General features: G+C 56.6%; 3 protein-coding genes across 4 annotated transcripts; 2 read left to right on the forward strand and 1 right to left on the reverse strand.

Annotated features, from left to right (window-relative positions):
- The first annotated feature begins 881 nt into the window (after positions 1 to 881).
- On the forward strand, positions 882 to 4,425 carry PFDN5 (prefoldin subunit 5). The gene is made up of 6 exons (XM_041736408.1): positions 882 to 1,040; positions 1,230 to 1,332; positions 1,588 to 1,619; positions 2,602 to 2,676; positions 2,792 to 2,897; positions 4,213 to 4,425. The coding sequence occupies exons 1-6, from the start codon at positions 969 to 971 to the stop codon at positions 4,287 to 4,289; spliced, it is 465 nt and encodes a 154-aa protein (XP_041592342.1). The 5' UTR covers positions 882 to 968; the 3' UTR covers positions 4,290 to 4,425.
- A 49-nt stretch (positions 4,426 to 4,474) lies between these two features.
- MYG1 (MYG1 exonuclease) lies at positions 4,475 to 9,547 on the forward strand. Its single transcript, XM_041736407.1, has 7 exons — positions 4,475 to 4,848; positions 4,932 to 5,044; positions 6,773 to 6,932; positions 8,471 to 8,623; positions 8,769 to 8,891; positions 9,002 to 9,183; positions 9,324 to 9,547. The coding sequence occupies exons 1-7, from the start codon at positions 4,630 to 4,632 to the stop codon at positions 9,523 to 9,525; spliced, it is 1,152 nt and encodes a 383-aa protein (XP_041592341.1). The 5' UTR covers positions 4,475 to 4,629; the 3' UTR covers positions 9,526 to 9,547.
- A 268-nt stretch (positions 9,548 to 9,815) lies between these two features.
- On the reverse strand, positions 9,816 to 21,458 carry AAAS (aladin WD repeat nucleoporin). Of its 2 annotated transcripts, none has more exons than XM_041736403.1 (16): positions 21,215 to 21,458; positions 19,673 to 19,800; positions 17,668 to 17,723; positions 17,281 to 17,372; positions 17,043 to 17,089; positions 16,714 to 16,812; positions 16,257 to 16,400; positions 11,691 to 11,811; positions 11,370 to 11,494; positions 11,164 to 11,224; positions 10,984 to 11,074; positions 10,747 to 10,840; positions 10,583 to 10,650; positions 10,348 to 10,429; positions 10,183 to 10,267; positions 9,816 to 10,065 (listed from the first exon to the last, which is right to left on the reverse strand). In XM_041736403.1, exons 1-16 carry the CDS (start codon positions 21,335 to 21,337, stop codon positions 9,841 to 9,843), a joined length of 1,641 nt encoding a protein of 546 aa, XP_041592337.1. In that variant the 5' UTR covers positions 21,338 to 21,458; the 3' UTR covers positions 9,816 to 9,840. The 2 variants fall into 2 exon arrangements, with proteins under 2 accessions (XP_041592337.1, XP_041592338.1); XM_041736404.1 differs by lacking the exon at positions 21,215 to 21,458 and adding an exon at positions 20,059 to 20,419.
- Positions 21,459 to 22,748: the final 1,290 nt, after the last annotated feature.

A 22,748-nucleotide genomic window follows, 5' to 3' on the forward strand; every position in this document is an offset into this window, starting at 1 on the left:
CCTGGGCTGGGCCCCGGGCCGCCCGTCCCCCTCCCGCGTGGGTGCTGAGGAGGCCCTGTCCCCACATTCTTCTGTCACACTGGTCGGGGAGCTTCACCCCGGATCCTCCGGGATCCTGTGGGCCTACTTTTTCTCCCCCAGCGGGACCGTTGAGTTCCGGGGAGCACAGCATCCCCCACTCTGCGGGCTCCTGGCAAAACGCCGTTTTGATGAGTGAACGCTGTGCCCTCTGTGCCGCACTGGGAGCTGCGTCCCCATTCTCTCCTCAGACTCCCCGCCTCACGGGCCCAGGCCCACGACCCGAGGCGACTTCCCGGGCCCTCGCCTGAGGTTCGCTGGGTTCCCAGCACCCACGCGCAGCACCACGCATTGCTGTGCCAGGCTGCCGCTGTGCGTGGGGGACTTTTAAGATTTTCTGAGAGGAAAAAAAAGATTTTCTTTGCGAGGGACGCCCTGGTGGCTCAGCGGTTAGCGCCGCCTTGGGCCCAGGGCGTGATCCCGGGTCACGAGATCGAGTCCCGCGTGGAGCCTGCTTCTCCCTCTGCCTGGGTCTCGGCCTCTCTCTCTCTCTGTGTCTGTCATGAACAAATAAATAAAATCTTAAAAAAAAAAGTTTTCTTTGAGAGACAGCGCGCGGGAGTGAGGGGGAGCCCGAGGCGGGACCGCCGCCAGCACGCAGGGCCGGGCCGCGCGGAGGGCGACGGGCCCGGCCTCAGCTCCCTCAGCTCCCGGAGGCCGGGGTCGAGGCCGGGGTCCTGTCGGGCCCACGTCACGGCGCCCGGCCGCGGAGGTCCCGCGAGAACGGCGCACGCTCCCGCGAAGCGGGTCCAGCCCGCAGAGGCCGCGGCCCCTCCTCCCGCGCGGGGGCCACAGAGACGGCGGCGCAGCGCGGCCTCGGCGCGCGGCCATAGAGAGGCGCAGGCGGCGGCTAGAGCGCCGCTTCCGCCCCGCCGGTCCTCCTTCCCGACATGGCGCAGTCGGTTAACATCACGGAGCTGAACCTGCCGCAGCTAGAGATGCTCAAGAACCAGCTGGACCAGGTGCGGACGGGCGGCCGAGACGCCCCACAGCCGCCCCGCGTGCGTCCTGCCCTCGCGTCCCCGGGGAGAAGCCGCCCCCGTCCCAGCCCCGTGGACCCGCGGCGGCGCCTCTCTCTCTCTCCCTCTCTCTCCCTCTCTCTCTCTCTCTCCCTCCAGCCCCCACCTCACCGCGTCTCCCGTCCTCCGTAGGAAGTGGAGTTCCTGTCCACGTCCATCGCGCAGCTCAAGGTGGTGCAGACCAAGTACGTGGAAGCCAAGGACTGTCTGCACGTGCTCAACAAGAACAACGAGGGTACGGGGTAGGCGCGCGGCGAGCCGGCCCCTCCCGCCCCGGCCCCTCCCCAGGCGCGACGAGACAGCCGTCTTCTCCGCCCCGTGCCCCGCTGGGAGCCCTCTCGGGTCGGCTGTCCAGGCCTGGAATGTGCCGGACGTTCCTCCGCTGTTGTCCCCGTTTCTGTTCTTAATTCTGTCTTACCGCCCCTGCCGCCTCGGAACGCTCTGTAACGTCTTCACCTTCCCCAGTTGTTTGTCTTAATTGCTTTCACAGGGAAAGAACTACTCGTCCCACTGACGAGTTCTGTATCCTTTCCACAGAAACTGCTATATCCTGCTGGCTCTCTCCTTTTGTGTCTCCTCCCTCTTGGAAAGAAAGAAAGAAAGAGAGAGAGGGAGGGAGGAAAAGGATGGGATTCCTTTTTGATTACTGCAGAGCGTTCCCATAATCCTGAGAACACGCACTATACACTGTTTGTACCTCTCCTAACCTGGGGTTAGCATCCAGCTAATGCCTTGCGAGCACCAAGGCATATGCAGAATCGAGGTGCGATTATTTCCCTTTGCTGTTTGAGAGTGTCCTCTAATAGGAAGGCGAAACAGGTGGGCTTACGCTTCTACTAATGACTTAGAAGACATAAACGATGGAAGAATTGCAGGGTACAGAAACAAAGAGGGTTGGCTCTGTTTATGAATCCTCAGTTTTGGCTTAACTGTAGCTCTTATTTCTAAATTCTTATTACCAAGAAACCTGGATTGTGGCTGCCCGTTCGGTGTTTTCCTTGAATGAGTAAGGTAGGGCAGTAGGGCATCTGTAAGCTATATTTGGAGAACAGACAGGCTAAAAAAGAAATAGAGAAGTAGTGTAGTAGGGGCCGGCTAAATAGTGAGCATTTAATCCATTAGGAATTAGCTAGTGATTTCACGATTGGGGCTGTTGATGGAAAGTGAGGCCAGCTTTTTATCACTCTTACTACTGTACATCAGTAGGAAAACATCGTTGTGTCTAGTTCTTCTGGAGGAAGTAGTGGGAGGAACTGTAAGAACTGCTTGGAGGACGGGAGATGGGATCAGGGCAAGAGAGTGTTGTGGCATATGCCATTTTCTCCATGAGGAACCGACTTCTCTGTCCTTTCCCATTCGGAATGTATAGGTATAGTTCTGAGGCCTCCAGATTCTTCAGTCCTTGTGGCTTGTAACTTTTTAGAAAAGAAGGCCAAGCAGGCTAGCTGACGAGCAATGGTGACACTCCTGCTGGGCTAGTTTTCCCTTAATCCTTGCTTCTTAGATGTATGTCCCTGGGAAGCTACATGATGTGGAACATGTACTCATCGATGTGGGAACAGGCTACTATGTAGAAAAGGTGAGTGGAAATAACCACATGATGCCCCTCTGAGCAGGGAAAGGAAGTTTAGGGGAAGACCTAGAGTACAACATGGGGTCTCCTCTTAGCCCTTCATTCACCTCTGACTTTGCAGACAGCGGAGGATGCCAAGGACTTTTTCAAGAGGAAGATAGACTTTCTTACGAAGCAAATGGAGAAAATCCAACCAGCTCTGCAGGAGAAGCATGCCATGAAACAGGGTAAGGTTGGCCTGGGGCACCTCTTCACCCTTTCTACCATGATGAAGGGCATGGATTCCAGTGTGAACTGGGGGTGTCCCCTTTGCTAGATTAAAACCATGTCTTTCCCTTTGGTGTCTAGATGTGATCTCTAGATGCTTTGCATTGCATACCCACTATCTGTAGATTGCACAGTTGGGTGCTAGAGAAATTTAGAGGAAGGAAATCATATCTTTGTTCTTGGGTGTTCCTATTTAATGGGGATGGAATGAAGGAGATGATACGTGTAAATGAATAGACAGGAAGGAAATACAGCCCTATTAACTAAGTACTAACCATTGCAATGCTGGCTACACATTAGAATAACCCAGGAAGTTTAAAAAGGAAGCCCATGTCCAATCCAAACCAATTAAATCAACCTGGGGGGGGGGGGAATTCTAGAGGATCGGTGTTTTTTTAAAAAACTCCCCAGGTAATTCTGTTACAGTCAGGATTGAGAACCATTGTTCTAAAGGTGAACATCTTATCCATGGTTATGTTTGACTCTTTTAATACTGTATTCATTTTTATGTCCCACTGGTTACCATATTTACTGACACATTGTAGAGTGTAAATTTGTTTGTGTGAATATGTCGCACAGTGGATCACTGTTAAAAGTAGTTGTTTTTTTTGTTTTTTTTTTTAAAAGATTTTGTTTACTTATTCATGAGACAGAGAGAGAGGCAGACACAGGCAGAGGGAGAAGCAGGCTCCATGCAGGGAGCCCGATGTGGGACTCAATCCTGAGTATCCAGGATCACACTGTGGGCTGAAGACGGTGCTAAACCACTGAACACTCGGGCTGCCCAGTTTTTGGTGTTTTTTAAAGATTTATTTATTTGACAGGTGCCTGGGTGGCTCAGTTGGTTAAACATCTGCTTTCAGCCCAGGTCATGAATCCAGGGTTCTGGGATCGAGCCTTGTGTTGGGCTCCCTGCTCTGCAGGGAGTCTTCTTCTCCCTCTGCTGGTCCCCCATCCCACTCATGCCTGAGCTCTCTGTGTCACATAAATAAAATATTCTTAAAAAAAAAAAAATGTATTTGAGAGAGTGCCTGAGCATGGTGGGGAGAGGGGGAAGGTAGAGTTTTAAGCCGACTCCACACTGAGCACAGAGCCAGGCAGGGGGCTCCTCTCAGTACCGTGAGATCAGGACCTGAGCCCAAACCAGGGGTACCACATGTATCCGACTGCACGCCCCAGGCAGTCCTCAGTGTTTTTTTTTCTCACGGTTCCTAACTCTGGGTTCTCCACTCAAGCTTCAGACCAAGATCTGACTCCTCTTTCCCCCCCCCACAGCTGTCATGGAGATGATGAGCCAGAAGATTCAGCAGCTCACAGCCCTGGGGGCAACTCAGGCGACGGCCAAGGCCTGAAAACTCGGTTCAGAAACGGTTCAGAAACGGGCCGAGTGCCCCCGCGGCGGGAGCTGGGACTTTGTGGGCGTGGCTTCCCGGGGCCCAGGACGGGAGGGGCTTGCTTCGTGCTAATAAACGTGCCCGCGGGGCCCAATGTTGGTGTTGGTGCTTTCCGCGGAGGCTGGAGGTGCGCGGGGGGCGGGGCGGGTGTGCTGCGGCCCCGCCCGGCACTGCGCGTCTCGAGGCGGGGGGCGGGGCCGGGCGGGCGGGCCCGTTGCCGTGGGAACGGCCTGCGGCGGAAGTGCGGCTGCGCGACGCCTCCCCTTCCGGGTCGTGACCCGCGGGCCCCGGAGGCCGCATGGGCCGCGGCTTCCCGCGCGCTCTCCTCCCGCGGCTGCTGTGGCCGCCGCCCCCCGCGCGGCCCGGACCCCGGATGCTCCGCGCGGAGCCCGCCCCGCCGCCCAAGCGACCCCGCGGCGGCCTCATGGCGCCGGCCCGAATCGGGACGCACGACGGCACCTTCCACTGCGACGAGGCGCTGGCGTGCGCGCTGCTGCGCCTCCTGCCCGAGTACCGGGTACGGCCGGGTCGCGCCCCGCCCCGCCCCCGGGCCCCCGCCTGCGGGACCCTGGCCGCCCCCTCACCTCCTGTGCCCCGCAGGATGCGGAGATTGTGCGGACCCGGGACCCCGAGAAACTGGCAGCTTGTGACGTGGTGGTAGACGTGGGTGGCGAGTACGACCCTCAGAGGCACCGGTACGACCATCACCAGAGGTCAGTGCCCCGGCGCCCTCGCCCTGACCTCGACCCCGAGGGCCGCACCCCGTCAGGTCAGCGCTTCACCTGTGCTCCGACACGGGAGAGCGTCCTTTCCGGGGGGGGGGGGGCTCCCGCCCTCCGGCCCCCAGCGCATCGCGCTCCCGCAGTGAGTCACCCACCTCCTCCTCCGTCTTCTTTTTTCTTTTTATTGATTCATGAGAGGCAGAGACACAGGCAGGGGGAGAAGCAGGCTCCATGTGGGGAGCCCGACGCGGGACTCGATCCCAGGACCCCGGGGTCCCACCCTGGGCGGAAGGCGGCGCTAAGCCGCTGAGCCCCCCCCCCGGGCCGCCCATTCCTCCTTTTCAAAGGAACTTGAGCCTTTCCTGTGTGCAGGTTCACAGCAGCACCCGCCTGCCCCAGGGCTTATACTTCCTAAAACTCTGCCCACGCCCTCCCATCTGGAAATCAAAGGACTGGGGCAGCCCGGGTGGCTCCGCGGTTTAGTGGCGCCTTCGGCCCAGAGCGGGACGCTTAACCGAAGACGCTTAACCGACTGAGCCACCAGGCACCCCAACGCTTTTGGAATATAAAGCATGTAATGAACACCCAGCGGCCAGTCTCCCAGCCTAAGCACTGGAAGGTTACCATTATATTCGCCCCAGTACGCAGGCACTTCTTCCCTGTCCCGTGCCCCGGCCTCCCCAGAAGTAGGCCGTGTCCTTCATTCTGTGTTCATCATACCCCCGTTTACTGTGTAGTTTAGCACATCTGTCTCTCTCAGTAGTTTAGTTTTGCTTTTTGGATTTTTTTATCTGGGGGTTTATTCTGTATTCATTTTTATGCCTTATAGACATTTTTTATATACTCAGTAGTAAAAAGCACAAAAAAATAAGCTCTAGGTGATTCTGATGGATGGGTATTTAGAAATTACGGCTGTAGCTTCTGCTTCCCTAAGAACTGTCGTATCAGTAGAATTCAGGTGTCTACCTTTCTCACCCCTGCCAGCACTGCAGGTGGTCTGCATTTCCGCATGCTGCCTGGCACAGCGCCAAACCCTGAGCTTGTCCGCTCAAGTTCTCAGGTTCCCTACTACCAGACTCTTCTATATAGTGGACGAGGCCTGCCATGATCTATCTGGCCCTTGCTTACCCTTCTAGCTTTTTTTTTTTTTTTTTTTTTTTTTGCCACTCGTCACACCCAAGCTGCCTCTCTTGCAGTTCCGTGTAGAGACCTGCCTCGGCCATCATACATGTTGGTCCCTCTGCCTGCGATGCCTTTTCTCCTTTGCCTTTTGTCTGGCCGGCGAACACCTAATTCATATTTTAGGAATGACCTGAAGTCGCTCTTCTCACCCCACCCCCATTGCCTTGTTTATAACCTACTGAGAGCATTAGCTTGGTGGTGTGCATGCGTGTCTGCCGGTAGTAGGTGAACTTGAAGGCAGGGACATGGTCTCAGGGTTTGCTCTATCCCTGATGTGTAAAACACAAAGCCTGGCATGTAGAGAGCAGTGAATTCAGCATTGTCAAATGAAAGCATGAACAGACTCCAAGCTGAGGTCCGTGTTGATCCCCATGGAAAAGCTGAAGCCCCCGCAGCCAGGCGCTCTCCTCCTGACTCCTGAGCATTCTCCAGCCCCCCCCCCCCCCCCCCCGTGCCTATGCACACGCGCACACACACACACAGTTGTGGGTTCACTGGGGCAGCTCTGCCTCAGCCCTGCCTCCCCGTGCTCCTCAGATCTTTCACAGAGACCATGAGCTCCCTGTCTCCTGGGAAGCGGTGGCAGACCAAGCTGAGCAGTGCGGGACTCGTCTATCTGCACTTCGGGCACAAGCTGCTGGCCCAGTTGCTGGGCACCAACGAAGAGGACAGCATGGTGGGCACCATCTATGACAAGGTGGGGACCCAAGGACAAAGATGACCCGTGAAAGCATCTCCAGTAGCTGGGAGTGGCACTCGGCAGGACTGGGCCTCAGTCAGGACTCCTGGCCCAGAGCTGGCCCAGCACCGTCTCCCTCAGTCAGGCTTGCCTTTTCACCTCTGAGAAGGTGAGGTAGTTTAGGGAAGGGCTTTGAAAACCATAAAGCAGTGTTTCGCGGTCCTTTTCTTGATCGGCCATCATAAAAAATGATGGTTCAACAGCTTGGTAATAGAGGAGGCAGCTGGTTTTGGGAAGCACCTGGCTTGAGGTTCTGGCTCCCTGAAGGTGAGGGGGGCAGATCTTGGACCCCCGCATCGGAAGTTGAGCTGGGAAGGATTTGATTATGAAAGTATCGTCAGGAGGGGTGGCCGGGTGGGGGTGGGGGGGAAGAAAGTATCGTCAGGCTCCCCCAGCATCTCCTTTGCAAGCAGCTCCACACACTTCAACTACAGGAAAGGGAATAGGGCTAGTGGCTCCAGCACGCAGGTCAGATCCGTGATTCTAAGGACGCCGACTTGCCCCCACTCCTGTGAAGTTCAGAGGTCAAGCTTCAGTTTCCATCAATGCTGGATTTTGCAGAGGCCGTTGAGTTCGGTTCTCTCGTAGCTCACCTGTCCTCTGCCTCCTGTGACACAGCATTTGTACAGTCCAAAGAGGTGAAGAAATGTGAACCATAGGGTCAGAGTTTGGGGAATACTATGGTTTTTAAACCGCCTCAGTCAATTTTCCCTTCTGCTGAGGGGCTTCTAAGCAGGGAGAGATTACCCCAAGTTCTGAGCATCAGGTTGGGGTCCAGACCAAAAGATGCTGGGCAGGAAGCAGTCTTTCTCCGCTCTCTCGAGGAGCGCTTTCCCGCATACCACAGCCGTGCTGCCGTTACAGGCCTACACGCAGGGCCGTTCTGCTTCAAGCACTGAAACACTGATGTGCCGTGTCCTTTCTGCCCCCAGACTCTTGAGGCACTATCCTACTATTTCTGTGGCCTTGGGAGATGCAGCCCCGGCTCCCACCATGTGGCACATCACAGGCTGCCCTGGGACCACATCCCGGCTCCTAGGTCTCGGCCAGCACTCCCTCTCCCACCTGACTCGAGTTCGGCCAGACTCTCGTGGGCCTCATTTACCAGGTCAACTGAATAGCCTGTTCAGCCCACCTGGAGCTTTACCGTGTCCTGGCCACGGGGATCCACTCCCAGAGCCTCTCCTGGAACTTGAGACCTTCCTGGCTCCGAAGTCAGCAGCCCCCTCCTCACACGTGCTGGCCTTGACTTAGGCTTTGTGCGCTTGTGGAGGGGGCGCTGGACTAGAAGTCAGGCCATCTGAACTCCAGCCCAGCACGATTAGATCTGATCGAAAGCCGCTGACCTCCCCAGTTCCCCCTTTCTTCATCCGGTGAACGTTGAGAGACCCTCACAGGGTTGTTGCAGACTGGTGGGTGCGCCCATCCTTTGAAATCTATAAAACTTGATGCAAATGGTAGGTGCCCTGGAGCATTTTCTCCTGCTGCTGCCTTAGATGTACGAGAACTTCGTGGAGGAGGTGGATGCGGTGGACAATGGGATCTCCCAGTGGGAAGAGGGAGAGCCTAGATACGTGCTGACGACCACACTGAGTGCCCGGGTTGCGAGACTTAACCCCACCTGGAACCAGCCCAACCAAGACACCGAGGTAAGGGGAGCCCCGGGGGCAGAGATCACGAGGGAGACCACGAGGCACGTGAGTACTTCGGGGGAGGAAATGAGTGGTCGCCTCCTCCAGTCCTAGCCACGCCGGAAGTTGGGGCCAGCACCATGGTTCTGATCCCGATTCCCAGGCCGGGTTCCAACGCGCCATGGACCTAGTTCGAGAGGAATTTCTACAGAGAGTAGATTTCTATCAGCACAGCTGGCTGCCCGCCCGGGCCTTGGTGCAGGAGGCCCTGACCCAGCGATTCCAGGTACAGGCCCAGGGCAGGCCCTGGGGTTCGTGGCTTAGTGACCCTGGCAGGCTGCCGGCCAGTGGGGCTCCCACTTCCAGCCTGACCTTCCAGCCATGCCTCCCTTCCAGGTGGACCCAAGTGGAGAGATCGTGGAACTGGCAAAAGGTGGATGCCCCTGGAAGGAGCACCTCTACCACCTGGAATCTGGGCTCTCTCCCCCGGTGACTGTCGCCTTTGTTATCTACACTGACCAGGCCGGACAGTGGCGGGTACAGTGTGTGCCCAAGGAGCCCCATTCGTTCCAGAGCCGGTAAGGTCCTAAAGGACCACCTGCAGGCCTCAGGCCTGTCCCACCTTATCTGAGGGGGCCACAAGCCTTGGCCCCTGCCATGCTCCCCCCGCCCCCAGGGCCTCCACTTGCTCCCACCAGCTTCCTCTTCTCACTTGTAGGCTGCCCCTGCCAGAGCCATGGCGGGGTCTTCGGGACGAGGCCCTGGACCAGGTCAGTGGGATTCCTGGCTGCGTCTTTGTCCACACCAGCGGCTTCATTGGTGGCCACCGCACCCGAGAAGGTGCCCTGAGCATGGCCCGTGCCACCTTGGCCCAGCGCCCAGCACCTCAGCCTCCCACAAATCCCCCCTTAGCCCAATAAAATGTCATCTGTGTCACACTGATCAAGTCCTTGCCCCATTATTGCCCTGTACCATTTGGGGAATTGCCAAAACTTGGGAAAAGTGAAATATCTATTATATGCCAAAGCCTATGGTAGGTGTTTTCTGCTTTGCTTTCCAAATCATCTGAAAACCACCCAGTTCGTAGAGTTAAATAACTTGCCCAAAATCACAAAAAGCAACAAAGCCATCTTAACCCAAAATCCACACTTTTTTTTTCTTCACTAGATCCCAGTCCAACTCCCTGAAAAAAAGTCTCGTAACAGTGGAAAACAATGAAGGGACTTTTATTATTATTAGAAGTGGGAGTGAGGGGAGTGGGACAGGCCAATTGATGGCCCCGGGAGAGGGTCCCATGGGGCAGAGGTTGGGGACGTCTCTGTGAAGAGGGGCAGGTCGTGAGTAGAGCCTCCGCCCCCAGCTGGGGGCTCCTGGGTCCGGCCAAGCACTGGGCTAAAGCGGGGGAACTGGGCGTTAACAAAGTACAGAGGGATGTGGGCGATTCGGCCTGTGGACCAGCACTGCAGGGGACAAGAAAGACCCATCAGAGCCCACACGGGGGTGGGGGGAAGTGGGGGGGTGGGCAGCCTTTGTCCTTGGCTCCCCTCCCCCAGAAGCCCAGCAGCCTGTCTACTCACCACGCTGAGCAGAGCCCCCTTGTTGAAGGAAGGATGGAACGTGATGAGCTGCGCCTGGGCCCCGGGTTCCCCCTGGATGATGCCACTGGGGGAGGAGGTGAGCGGGTTGGGGGGAGGCTGGGAGGGAGCCTGCACCCGGCGGCCTGCCCCCTGCGCGGCCCTTACCAAGGAAGCAGCTCAAACACAGGGCTGTTCCGAGTGCGAAAGAGGAGGATGACTGGTTTACCGTCCTGGACCCGTGGATTTCCTACGGGAAATGGGTGTGATAGTGAGGTACCCCGGGCGGGGGCGGAACCCCAGGCAGGGCAGAGAACTGCTCCAGGACGCCGGCACCCTCCGCGACACACCCTCCACGAATCGGGCAAGGGCTATGGCCTGGGCAAAGCCCCTCCCAACTCACCTTTCATGAGCACGGCCAGCCGCTCCCCACTGGGGTCCCAGACCATGGAGTGTGCCTCTCCCCCGAGCCTGTGAGGCAGAGTCCGGAGGGCTCAGCGTGCCCCACCCCCCCCCCCCCCCCCCCCCCCCGTCCTGCCCCTCCCTCTGCCCCAGCTCAGAGCTCACCTTTCCTCTCCGTCCGGTGTCTGCACGGTGGTCTCCGACAGGTCGGCCACGATGGTGGCTGACTTCGCGCCTCCAACGCGCCCCTGTCCTTCCCCTGCAAGAAGCGCAGCGGCTCTGGGGTACAGGAACCGGGCGTCTCCCCGCCCCCTCCCCCCCCCATAAGCCCCGACGCCTCTCAGGTCTCGGACTCGACTTCCCTTTGCCCCTCGGAGCAGCTGCTCGGGGTCCCTGACTCACCGCCGCGCTCTGGGAACGCCAGGGAGTAGATGAGCGGCTCCCCCAGCACGGTGAACAGCAGCCGGCTCCCATCCGGGCTCCAGCAGCCAGTCTGGGGGCGGGCAGCAGAGCACGGGGTCACTGGCGTGTGGGGCGCGGGAAGGGGCGCGGGAGACCAGCTGGGGCGCCCGGCCCCCTCACCTGACACCGCCCCGAGAGGGTCGGCCACCTCTCGCAGGTCCACATCTGCGCCTCCCAGACCCTGCGCCGGAGAAGCACGTCACGACCTCGGGCCTCTGCGGTCCAAGCCGACGTCCCTGCCTCCGCCAGTCCCGGGAGGAGGGAGAGAACAGGGCGGGGGTTCCGCGTGCTGGGGGCTCCCCGTCCGGTCATCCCCCCCCACTCACCGGAAGACAGCTGAAGGGGTGGTGGCCAGGACTTTGCTGCCATCCGGGGACCAGAGCAGGTTGGTGACCCCGCCTCCCCGAAACCAGGGAAGGGGCACACAGGTCTCGGTGGCGACCTCCCAGACCTGGGGCAGGGGGGCCGGGGGTGAGGGCGCAAACCCCGCGCCCCGTCCTGTCTCGGGGCCGACGGACGCCCAGGCCAGGAGGGACGGTTTCCGCAGCCGCTCCGGGGCGCAGCCTCTCCTCCCACGGGACACCCGCCCCCATGTCCCCCAGATGGAGGCTGCTCCCGCGGGGGCCACGGGGTGGGGACCGACTCACCAGGATGGCAGCATCCACGGGCGACGCGGACAGCAGCCGTCCCCCGCTGGGCGCCCAGGCCAAGCTCGTGACGGGCGCGTGCCCTGGGTGAGCGAGCACTTGGGCGCAACCAGAAGAGGGTCTGCCGAGGGGACACGGGGGACACGGGGTCAGGAACGCCCGCGACTTAGGCTGGCAGCCCCTCCAGTCTCCGTGAGGGATGTGGAGGTCGCGGAGGGGAGGACAAACCAGAGCGTAAGAGGCGCCCAGTCCCCACCACGAGGCCCACGGACGGGAGCGAGTGCACGGGGCGAGCACCCAGCATCGCCTGCAGACGACACCGGCCGGGGCCACCCGGGCCACCCGGAGCCGCCCGACCCTGCGGCCTGCGCCCCCAAACACGCTCCCAGCGTCGCCTCCTGGGCCGCAAACCCTGCCTCCCCGGCTGCGGTCACAGTCCCCGTGCTCCTGCGGGGTTTTCTGCTTGTCCCAAGGATGCAGCGCGGGGCTCAGCCTTGTGCCTCCAGAGCCGCCGGACCGAGCTGTGACCTGAGCTGTGACCGCCCCAGAGCCAGGGACCCGGCCGGACCTACAACCCTGGGGGCTTCCCAGCCACTTCTTCCAGGCCCAGAGACCGGCTCAGTGCCCGGTGGCTCCACCGCCTCTCTCCCGAACACATACCCTCAGGGGTGCCCTCCGTCTCCGTGAACGGACGTTTCAATTGTTTGTAACGTTCTACACGTCACAAAACGTTGCAAGAAATATTCCCTTTATCTATATCCTTATGAACTCATGTTACTATGTGTCCAGAATTTGGGGTAAAAAAGGCTTGCACTTTTCAAAAACTAAATATGCCAACAAATAATTTTCTGAGAAGTTTGTACCATGATACAGTTTTTTCACCTAGAAAAAAAAGTACCCCTTTCCTAGTCTTGCTAGTACTGGATATTATCAAACATTTTTTAAAAAAATATTTTATTTATTTATCCAGGAGAGACAGACAGAGAGGCAGAGATACAGGCAGGGGGAGAAGCAGGCCCCATGTAGGGAGCCCGACATGGGACTCGATCCCGGGTCTCCAGGACCACGCCCTGGGCCGAAGGCAGGCGCCAAACCGCTGCGCCATCCAGGGATCCCCCAAACATTTTTTTTTAATTTTTTTTTTTAGAGATTTTATCCACAAGAGACACAGAGAGAGAGAGAGAGAGAGAGAGAGAGGCAGAGACACAGGCAGAGGGAGAAGCAGGCTCCATGCAGGGAGCCCAACGTGGGACTTGATCCCGGGTCTCCAGGATCAGGCCCTGGGCTGAAGGCGGCGCTAAACCGCTGAGCCACCCAGGCTGCCCCACATTTATTCTTTAATAAAAACTCAGCATATCACTTTGTCCAGTTCAGAAAAACAAAACCCAGCAGAATTCTGGTTTCGAGTCCACTTAATTTGACACTTCTACGACGACACACTCCTGTCCCGGCAGTGTCTCTCGCGCTTACTCAGCCCTTGCTTAATGTTCCCCCACAACTCTCTCCAGGGCTCTAGTAGATTAAATACATTTCACCACTCATTCTCAGGGAGCTCAGTAACCACACATTGGAAATAGAATATTTTTTTCCAGGGATCAAATCCCACGTCGGGCTCCCTGCATGGAGCCTGCTTCTCCCTCTGCCTGCGTCTCTGCCTCTCTCTGTGTCTCTCATAATAAATGTATAAAATCTTAAACCTTTTTCCTTGTCTTGCTGCATTCACTAAAATCTCCAAAAATAACATTAATAACTGATAATGGGGGGTACCTGGCTGGTTCAGGAGGTAGAGCATGTGATCGATCTTGGGGTTGTGAGTTTGAGCCCCACACTCCGTGTACAGATTACTTAAAACCTTAAATAAAAATAACAGTGATAATGTATCTCTGTCTTGATCTTGACAGGACTGGAAGCGATACCTTTAGTATCTCATATTTCACTGTCTGACCTGGTAGCTGATTCTGAGCACTCTTACTTTTTCTCAGTAAATACTCCTAGGTCATCTCTTTGTGTTCCTATTTTACTTTGTTTTCAACGAGAAAGTCTGCTTTTTAAGAAGGGCATTTATGGATATAAGCATTTTTCTCCTTTAATTTTCTAAAGTAATAAATCATGTTAATAGATTTCCTAATGACAAATAGTCTACTTTCTGGAAAAATCCTACTTGGTTAAGATTGTTTAAAAATATACTTCTGGGGGATCCCTGGGTGGCTCAGCGGTTTGGTGCCTGCCTTTGGCCCAGGGTGTGATCCTGGAGTCCCGGATCGAGTCCCACGTTGGGCTCCCTGCATGGAGCCTGCTTCTCCCTCCTCCTGTGTCTCTGCCCCCCTCTCTCTCTGTCTATCATAAATAAATTAAATCTTTAAAATGTGTGTGTATACACACACACACTTCTGGGGGCAGCCTGGGTGGCTCAGCGGTTTAGTGCCTGCCTTTGGCCCAGGGCGTGATCCTAGAGTCCCAGGATTGAGTCCCACGTTGAGCTCCCTGCATGGAGCCTGCTTATCCCTCTGCCTCTCTCTCTCTCTCTCTCTCTCTGGGTCTCTCATGAATAAATAAATAACATTTTTAAAAAATAATATACAGGGATCCCTGGGTGGCGCAGCGGTTTGGCACCTGCCTTTGGCCCAGGGCGCGGTCCTAGACACCCGGGATCGAATCCCACGTCGGGCTCCCAGTGCATGGAGCCTGCTTCTCCCGCTGCCTGTGTCTCTGCCTCTCTCTCTCTCTCTCTATCATAAATAAATTTAAAAAAATAAATAAAAAATAATATACACACACTTCTGGACTCTACTTACTAGTATTTTCTTTAGGATTTATAAATCTGGGATCCCTGGGTGGCGCAGCGGTTTGGCGCCTGCCTTTGGCCCAGGGCGCGATCCTGGAGACCCGGGATCGAATCCCACATCAGGCTCCCGGTGCATGGAGCCTGCTTCTCCCTCTGCCTGTGTCTCTGCCTCTCTCTCTCTCTCTCAGTGTGCCTATCATAAATAAATAAAAAAAAAAAAAAAAAAAGGATTTATAAATCTATGCTCAAATATTGTCTTATACTAATTGTCAGGTTTGGGTTTTAGGGTTGAGCTTTATAAAAATAAATCAGAATGGATTCTGGAACAGAAAGAGGACATCAATGGAAAAACTGGTGAAATCTGAAGTCTGAGTTCAGTTAATAATGTACAAACAGCAGTTTCTTAGTTTTGACAAATGTCACAAGGTAACATAAAATGTTAACAGTAGTCGAACTGGGTGACAGGTATAGGAAACTCTGTACTATCCTTGCAGCTATCCTAAAAATCTAAAATTTTGCCAAATTTTATTAAAAGGGAAAAAATCAAGAGCCTGATTTCTAAACATTTCCAAATTTGTCTGTGGTCTAGTCTAATTCAAGTAACATGGAGGGGAGCCTGACTGGCTCAGTCCATAGAGCATGTGACTGGAACCTCAGGGCCATGAAGTCGACCCCCACACGCCCTGGGCACGGAGCCTACTTTAAAAACAAGCAACATGGAGATTATCTTTTCTTTGAAGAGAGAACTCTCATAAAGTCATCTCAGCATGGCATTTTTTTTTTTTTAGTAGTAGAGGTCATCCATTTTCTTATACAATCCATTTAGTTACAGATTTTGATAAAGAATCAAGTATTTCCTTTCAATTTTCGATTTGTAGGTCTAAACTTGTGTCTGATATTCTCTAATTCTATTTTCTTCCATATCTGCAGTTATTTTTTCTTTCCCATTCTGAAAAATTGTGCTTTTTCTCTTTTACCCCAACAAGGCTAGCCAAAAGGTTTTCTTCTTTATCCATAATTTAAAAGACTAGTTGTTTTGTTTTTTTTTTTTAAGGTTTTACGTATTTATTCCTGAGAGACACAGAGAGAGGCAGAGACACAGGCAGAGGGAGAAGCAGGCTCCACGCAGGGAGCCCGACGCGGGGACTTGATCCCAGGACCCCCGGGTCACACCCTGGGCCGGAGGCAGATGCTCAACCACTGAGCCACCCAGGTGTCCCCAAAGGACCAGTTTCTGATTTTATATTTACTTAGTTCTTGTAGGGATTCTTTTTCCATTTTCCTTGATTTTGACTTATGCCTTTTTTTTTTTTAAGATTTTATTTATTTATTCATAGACACAGAGAGAGAGAGAGAGGCAGAGACCCAGGCAGAGGGAGAAGCAGGCTCCATGCAGGGAGCCCGACGTGGGACTCGATCCCGGGTCTCCAGGATCACACCCCAGGCTGCAGGCGGCGCCAAACCGCTGTGCCACCGGGGCTGCCCATTGACTTATGTCTTTATTAATTCCCTTCCCCACTGCCTTTACATCTGACAGTTCTCTGGAAAAAGCAGTCTTCCTACTCTATGATCCACATATACACAGTCCCCACAATTCCAGAAGCTCCTAGTTCTGTCCGTTTCTCTACGTTACAACATTCCCAGCAGCTCAACAATGACCTTATGTTGGCTTCTCCCACAGCCCTGGGAAGATAAAGAACTTCCAGACCTGGCCGCCCACCTCCGCTAACACGGCCACAAGCCTCAACCCTCAAGGTAAGACAGATGCTGCTGGGACTCACCGGGTAGACAAGGAGGTGGGGTCCAGGGTCCAGATGAGAATGCAGGTCTGGCAGGCCACAGCCAAGACAGAGGCACTGAGGGGCTTCCAGGCCAGAGCGGCCACGTTCCGCTGCAACCGGTGCTTCAGGGAGGGGACTATAGTGCTGTGGTGAAGGTGAAGGGCCTGGGTCAAGGCAGCGACACTACAGCTCAGGGGACAGGAGCTCCCTTGAGGTGGGAAGGCCAAGAGAAGAAGGCTGACCACCCAGGGCCCGGGGGCTTGTGAGACGGAAGGATAGGATAAAGGTTAGATCTGGAAATAGGACACCCCAAGTCAGTCGTAGAGAACCCGAGCCTGGTTCTAGAAGGGGTGCTGTGGGCCAGGCCCAGGAACCTCCAAGAAGTCCTGGAACCAAGGCTGGTGAAGGAAGACTGACTTACAGAGAGTCAGAGCCCGCCCAGCAGGTGAGCACATACCTGTTGGCGTTGTACACACGGATTGAGTCATCTAGCAGAGCCACTGCAAACTTGTTGGTGTGGGGGTGCCAGGCAAAGACCCGCAAGCAGCAGCTGGACCTGCGGCAGGAGGGAGCACGAGGAGTCTGAACCCATCCCCCAGCCCAGAGGCTCAGATTCCCTTTCTCACGAGGCCATTACTGGTTTTCACTTTTTATTTCTTTCTTCGGAAGTGAGAATGTGGGTAACAGTCAGGAAAGGGGTGGGGAGGGCTCTCTGCCTTGACTTCCTTCTCCAGGGAAGCTCCAAGGACTCCCGTCCCACACAAGCCTCAGAGCTTGCACACTTACCAGTTTGTGACTTGGGCAAATTCAGCAATCAGATCTTCACTCCTGAGCTGTAAGAACAAAGCGGATAGAGGACGCCTGGGACGAAAGCTCAGCCCCTCAACGTTCCACAGGGGAGCTGGACCCCGCCCACCCTCTACAGTCTTCCCACCCCACCCTGACCTTCAGGGGCGGGAAGTGGAAGAGGGTGGGAGTGGAGGAGAGGCAGCCACAGAGGGCCAGGGGAGGAAGCCAAACTTACAGACAGATGGGGGAACAGGGACCCGTGGAGGGAGGAGGCCCATCGACAGAGTGCCAGGGCCCAGCTGGACGCCGTCTTCACCCACTCGAACACTGTGGGGGTGAGGAAGCAGCTCTGATTAAACCATTCACAGGGCTGTCACCAGCACCCTTGGATAAGGAACGAGCAGGGAAAGGACAAGCATTCCCCATACTCTGGGACACGGGCTCTGGGGTATGGGAAGTAGGCAGAGAGGAGAAAACATGGCACCAGCATAGACAACTGGGGCAGGAAAAACACGGCTACAGGGAAAGGGCCTGGGCCAGGAGGCACTGGGATGAGTTAGGAAGAATATGAAGGGGAGATGCCAACCACAAAACTAGAGAAAGCTAGAGAGGAAGTACTCACCCTCTTCCTCCGAGTTTGCAATTTCATTCAGCACCCCAAAAAGGCCCATATCACGCCTGATGAGAGGAAACCGTGAGTCAGATTACTCTGATCCCTTCCGTCTCCCTCTACAAGTTATACTCATTCAGTAACGTATTAAAAGTAAGAGCAGGCAGCCCGGGTGGCTCAGCGGGTTAGCGCCACCTTCAGCCCAACGCATGATCCGGGGGTCCCAGGATCGAGTCCCACATCGGGCTCCCTGCATGGAGCCTGCTTCTCCCTCTGCCTGTGTGTGTGTCTCATGAATAAACAAAACCCTTAAAAAAAATTATATATATATATATATATATATAGTATTTGGGGGAGGCCTAGGTGGCTCAGGGGTTGAGCATCTGCCTTTGGCTCAGGGCATGATCCTGGGGTCCTGGGCCGAGTCCTGCATCAGATCTCTCCCCGCATGGACCCTGCTTCTCCCTCTGCCTGTGTCTCTGCCTCTCTCTCTCTGTATCTCTCATGGATAAATAAATAAAATCTTAAGAAAAAAAGAAAAAGAAAAAGAAAGATCAGTATGACTAAAAATTAGAGGAGCACAAAAACGGAGAGAAGGAGATGGGTGAAGAGGCTACTTCAGAAGTCTGGAAAAAAGACCAAAGTGCTCTGAACCCACAGGGTTGGAGAAGAGCAGATAGATTTGAGAGGTTGAAGTAGAATGAACAGAATTTGACAGCCAATTAGACATTAGTAAGAATACTATCAAGGGAAACACCTAGGTAATAATTATAGCAGTTAAACTGCACACAGTACGCCAAGGCTGGCCTAGATGCTTCGCACACATTATCTAGTCAACCACTATCACAACCCTGCAAAATAGGTTTTGCCAAGACTCGCATTTTCAGATGAGACAACAGAAGCATGAAAAGGTTAATATCATCAATGTGATCTCAGTAGGAAGGAGCAGCATCAGGATTCAACCTGCCTGTTGGCTCCAGAGCCTACACTCAAACCACTCGCTCCTGAATGAGTGGTAAGGCCATCCCTTGGGAGGAAAAACACAAGGTAGAAGCAGGTTTGAAATTGAAAATGAAGGGACGCCTGGGGGGCTCAGCGGTTGAGCATCTGCCTTCAGCTCAGGGCTTGACCCCAGAGTCCCAGGATCGAGGCCCACGTCCGGCTCCCTGCAGGGAGCCTGCTTCTCCCTCTGCCTGTGTCTCTCATGAATAAACAAATAAAATCTTAAAAAAAAAAAATTACGGGATCCCTGGGTGGCGCAGCGGTTTGGCGCCTCCCTTTGGTCCAGGGCGCGATCCTGGAGACCCGGGATCGAGTCCCACATCAGGCTCCCGGCGCATGGGGCCTGCTTCTCCCTCTGCATGTGTCTCTGCCTCTCTCTTTCTCTCTGTATGACTATCATAAATAAATAAAATTAAAAAAAAAAATTACAAATGAATATCCCCTTTGAAGCCACCTACTGGCTTTGTAGGAATTTATCCTACACGTGTCAGTGATAATAACTAATCCTGGAAGGGATTAATAGGTACGTGCCAGGACACTGTTCTCTAAGTGCTTTATATCTATTAACTCATTTCGTCATCACTACAACCTTGTAAAATGGGTCCCATTTTACAGATGAGGAAAGTGAGGGACCAAGTTAATCAAGTACCTTACCCAAAATCACAGCTAAAGAGTGACACGGCCACAAACTGAATCCAGGCGGTAGGGGTCCACTCCTAAATGCGCTAACTGAATGACCTAAGTATGTGATCGTCCACTGCAACGTTATACCTAACCTTGCTGAGCTTCAGGTTAAGGTTCGGAAGAAGGGGCAGGGAGCAGGCTCGCTTATGCCAGAAAGCAAAGCACGTCCCTGGAGAGGAGATGAACTACTGTCCACAGGTTCCCCAGGAAGGACTACTAATTTGTTACAGTGAATGACATCGGACACCGAACGAGAGAGGGCGTGACAGGCGGAGGCAGAGGGGTGGTGACCCCTGGACCAGGGTCCAGGAGACCCTTTGCCACATCTCACCATACGTTGATGCATCTCTTCCACACTTGCTCGCGGTGATGAATGAAGGCTGTTCTTGTGCCGTGGTCCAGCCTCCCAGGGGCCTTCAGGGGATCCTTGGTCAGGTTCAGCACAGGAAGATTGATCCACTATAGGCCAGGAGTGCGACGGGGGACAACGAGTCAGTCTCCTCCTGCGATCGCTGCAGAACTCCCGGCCACCCCCAAACCGCGGCTGGGCTACAAGTAAGAGGCCTGTTTCCCATCCCCACAAACCCAGCCCTTGTGGGAAACGGAAGCGGAGCTTAGCTCTCTCATCTGCAAAACTAGCCCATTTCACGGAGTTGCTGTGATCATCGGCCCTTAGGGCATCGGCGAAGCACACCGGACTCAGACTCTCTTACACACCAAACGCTCAATAAATAGCAGTTTCTCTCCCTCTTCCTTCGCGGGATCGCCGTGGGAAAAAACGCTCCGGGTTGTGCCTCCCCAGCTCTCCCAGATGCTGTCCCCAACTGCTCAGCAGTTCCCCTGAAGCCCCCCCATCCTCTCGTTCCCTCTAGGCCCGCCCCACAACCGCTCAACCTCCCTCACCCTGCAACCCCGGCCCTACACTGCATCCCAGCCCCTGGGGTCTCAGGCCTGGGCCGGGCAGCTCCCAGTCCGCCAGGCTGAGCCCTGCGACCCCGGGCCGTCCCCCCCGGGCCCCCGCCCCCGCGGGCCCCTCCCTCCTCGCTCCGGCCCCGCCCCCGGCCCCGCCCCCTCCGGTCCCCCCTCCCCTCCCCCGCGGGCCCCCTCCCTCTTCGCCCCGGCCCCGCCCCCTCCGGTCCCCCCTTCCCTCCCCCGCGGGCCCCCTCCCTCTTCGCCCCGGCCCCGCCCCCTCCGGTCCCCCCGCCCCCCCCCCCGCGGGCCCCTCCCTCCTCGCTCCGGCCCCGCCCCCTCCGGTCCCCCCTCCCCTCCCCCGCGGGCCCCCTCCCTCTTCGCTCCGGCCCCGACCCCTCCGGTACCCCCGCTCCACCCCCTCCCCGCCCGGCCCTGCCCCCTCGGGTCCCCGCCCCATCCCCCGCGGGCCCCCTCCCTTCTCGCTTCGCCCCCTCCCCGCCCGGCCCCCTCCCCCGCGGGCCCCGCCCCTCCTCGTTCCGCCCCCGCCTGTCCCCGTCCCCGCGGGCCCCGCCCCCTCCGCGCGGCCCCTCCTCGCCCCGCCCCCTCCCCGCCCGTTCCCCTCCGGCCCCCCTCCCCCGCGGGCCCCGCCCTTCTCGCTCCGCCCCCGCTCCGCCCCCTCCCGCGGGCCCCGCCCCTCCTCCTCCTCGCCCCGCCCCCTCCCGCGCGGGCCCCTCCCTTCTCGCTCCGCCCCCTCCCCGCCCGGCCCCGCCCCTCCCCGCTCCGCCCCCTCCCGCGGGCCCCGCCCCTCCTCCTCCTCGCCCCGCCCCCCTCCCGCGCGGGCCCCTCCCTTCTCGCTCCGCCCCCTCCCCGCCCGGCCCCGCCCCTCCCGCGGGCCCCGCCCCTCCTCCTCCTCGCCCCGCCCCCCTCCCGCGCGGACCCCCTCCCTCCTCGCCCCGGCCACCTGGCCCCGGAAGTCGGGAGGCGGACTCTCATAGCTACTGCCTGTCGCCAACTCGTTATTGTGCTCGTAGAGGGTGACTTGACCCCTGGGCGGCGGCGGCGGGAACAGCCCCAGGGAGCACATCCTGCCGGTCCCGAGGACGCCCGCAGCCGGTGAGCTGCCGGATCCCACCTCCCTAAGTCCTAGTTCCCGGGCTCGATTCGGATCCCTACGGGTAGCCGCCTGGGACAAACGGCACTGCCAAACTCACCGGAAGTGAGCGGAAGCGGAACGCGGACCGCGTGCGCGTGCGCAGTCCCGGACGGCCCCTCACCCAGGGCGCCCTCGCGCGCCGCCTGGCGGCCGGAGGGAGCGCGGCGGGGCGGGGCTCGCGCTGGGGAAGGGCGGGAGCGGCGGTGTCGGGTCCTCGGTGAGCCTGCCTCCCCCCCAGATCCGAAAGCCGCAGCACAGCTCCCCACTCCGCCTCCGCGTTCGGAAAGCCGCAAACAAGCCACGTTCAGGGAGGCGTCTGATTAAACCCTCGCAGGACTGTGCATCGTCCGGAGGAAATGACCGAGCGAGCCCCCGGGAGGAGTGACGTCACGGGAGACCCTGGAGGGACAGGGACGCGCCTCCAAAGCCTCGGGCCCGAGGTTAACGGGAAGGGCGAGTGAGCTGCAAAAGTGACATTCCCTGAGTGTTACCGCAGAGTGCGTGTATGAGCCTTACAGCCAGCCCGAGGTACTGTTCTAGCACCTCGAGGAGGGAGAGGCGCTGGGACTTTGTACCTAAAAATACCAAAGCCAGGCGCTCCGGTGTAAGAATAAAAGTGAGATTGGGTGCTTGGCTGGCTGAGTCGTTGGAGCCTCGACTCGATCTCAGAGTGCTGAGTTCTGGCCCCATGTTGTGTGCAGACTTCACGTAAAAAATAAATCTTAAAAAAAAGAAAAAGAGGGGCACCTGGGTGACTCGGTGGTTTAGCTCCTGCCTTGGGCCCAGGGCGTGACCCTGGAGACCCGGGATCGAGTCCCACGTCTGGCTCCCTGCATGGAGCCTGCTTCTCCCTCTGCCTGTGTCTCTGCCTCTCTCTCTCTCTCTCTCTCTGTGTCTCTCATGGATAAATAAATAAAATATTTTTTAAAAAAGAAGAAGAAAAAGAAAAAGAGGGGTACCTGGGTGACTCCGTAAAGAGTCGGCCTTCGGCTGGGGTCATGATTGTAGGATCCTACCATCGCGTCCCACCTGGAACTCCCCCATCCGCTGGGAGCCTGCTCCTCCCTCTGCCTTCGCCCTTCTCCCCAACCCCGGTCTGGGACTAGAGTATACTCTCTCCTCTCTCCGTCTCAAATGAGTAAATCTTGAGGAAGAAGAGGGAAATTGATTCCAAAAGCTGGAAGTCGAATGCAGGATGAGGGCTCCTCTTCTCACAGGCGTGTGACTTCGGGGAAGTCTCTGAATTCCTCAAGCCTCAGCCTCCTCACTTTTGCAGAGTCCTGCTTATTTCCCCTGGTTGTCTCCCACACGAGATAATGGAAATGAAGCCTTTCAATACGTT

The sequence above is a fragment of the Vulpes lagopus genome, chromosome 21 (genome assembly GCF_018345385.1).
Source record: "Vulpes lagopus strain Blue_001 chromosome 21, ASM1834538v1, whole genome shotgun sequence".
Lineage (NCBI taxonomy): Eukaryota > Metazoa > Chordata > Mammalia > Carnivora > Canidae > Vulpes > Vulpes lagopus.

Bases quoted from the DNA above. Each gene is read 5' to 3' on its own strand.
- PFDN5 (XM_041736408.1), top strand. From the start codon at position 969: ATGGCGCAGTCGGTTAACATCACGGAGCTGAACCTGCCGCAGCTAGAG. The intron at 2,677-2,791 runs GTGAGTGGAAAT...CTGACTTTGCAG, and splicing joins CAGGCTACTATGTAGAAAAG to ACAGCGGAGGATGCCAAGGA. The intron at 2,898-4,212 runs GTAAGGTTGGCC...CCCCCCCCACAG, and splicing joins GAAGCATGCCATGAAACAGG to CTGTCATGGAGATGATGAGC.
- MYG1 (XM_041736407.1), top strand. From the start codon at position 4,630: ATGGGCCGCGGCTTCCCGCGCGCTCTCCTCCCGCGGCTGCTGTGGCCG. The intron at 4,849-4,931 runs GTACGGCCGGGT...TGTGCCCCGCAG, and splicing joins GCCTCCTGCCCGAGTACCGG to GATGCGGAGATTGTGCGGAC. The intron at 5,045-6,772 runs GTCAGTGCCCCG...CGTGCTCCTCAG, and splicing joins CGGTACGACCATCACCAGAG to ATCTTTCACAGAGACCATGA.
- AAAS (XM_041736403.1), bottom strand. From the start codon at position 21,337: ATGTGCTCCCTGGGGCTGTTCCCGCCGCCGCCGCCCAGGGGTCAAGTC. The intron at 17,090-17,280 runs GTAAGTTTGGCT...TTGTTCTTACAG, and splicing joins CCCTGTTCCCCCATCTGTCT to CTCAGGAGTGAAGATCTGAT. The intron at 10,430-10,582 runs GTGAGTTGGGAG...CATTTCCCGTAG, and splicing joins GCTGGCCGTGCTCATGAAAG to GAAATCCACGGGTCCAGGAC.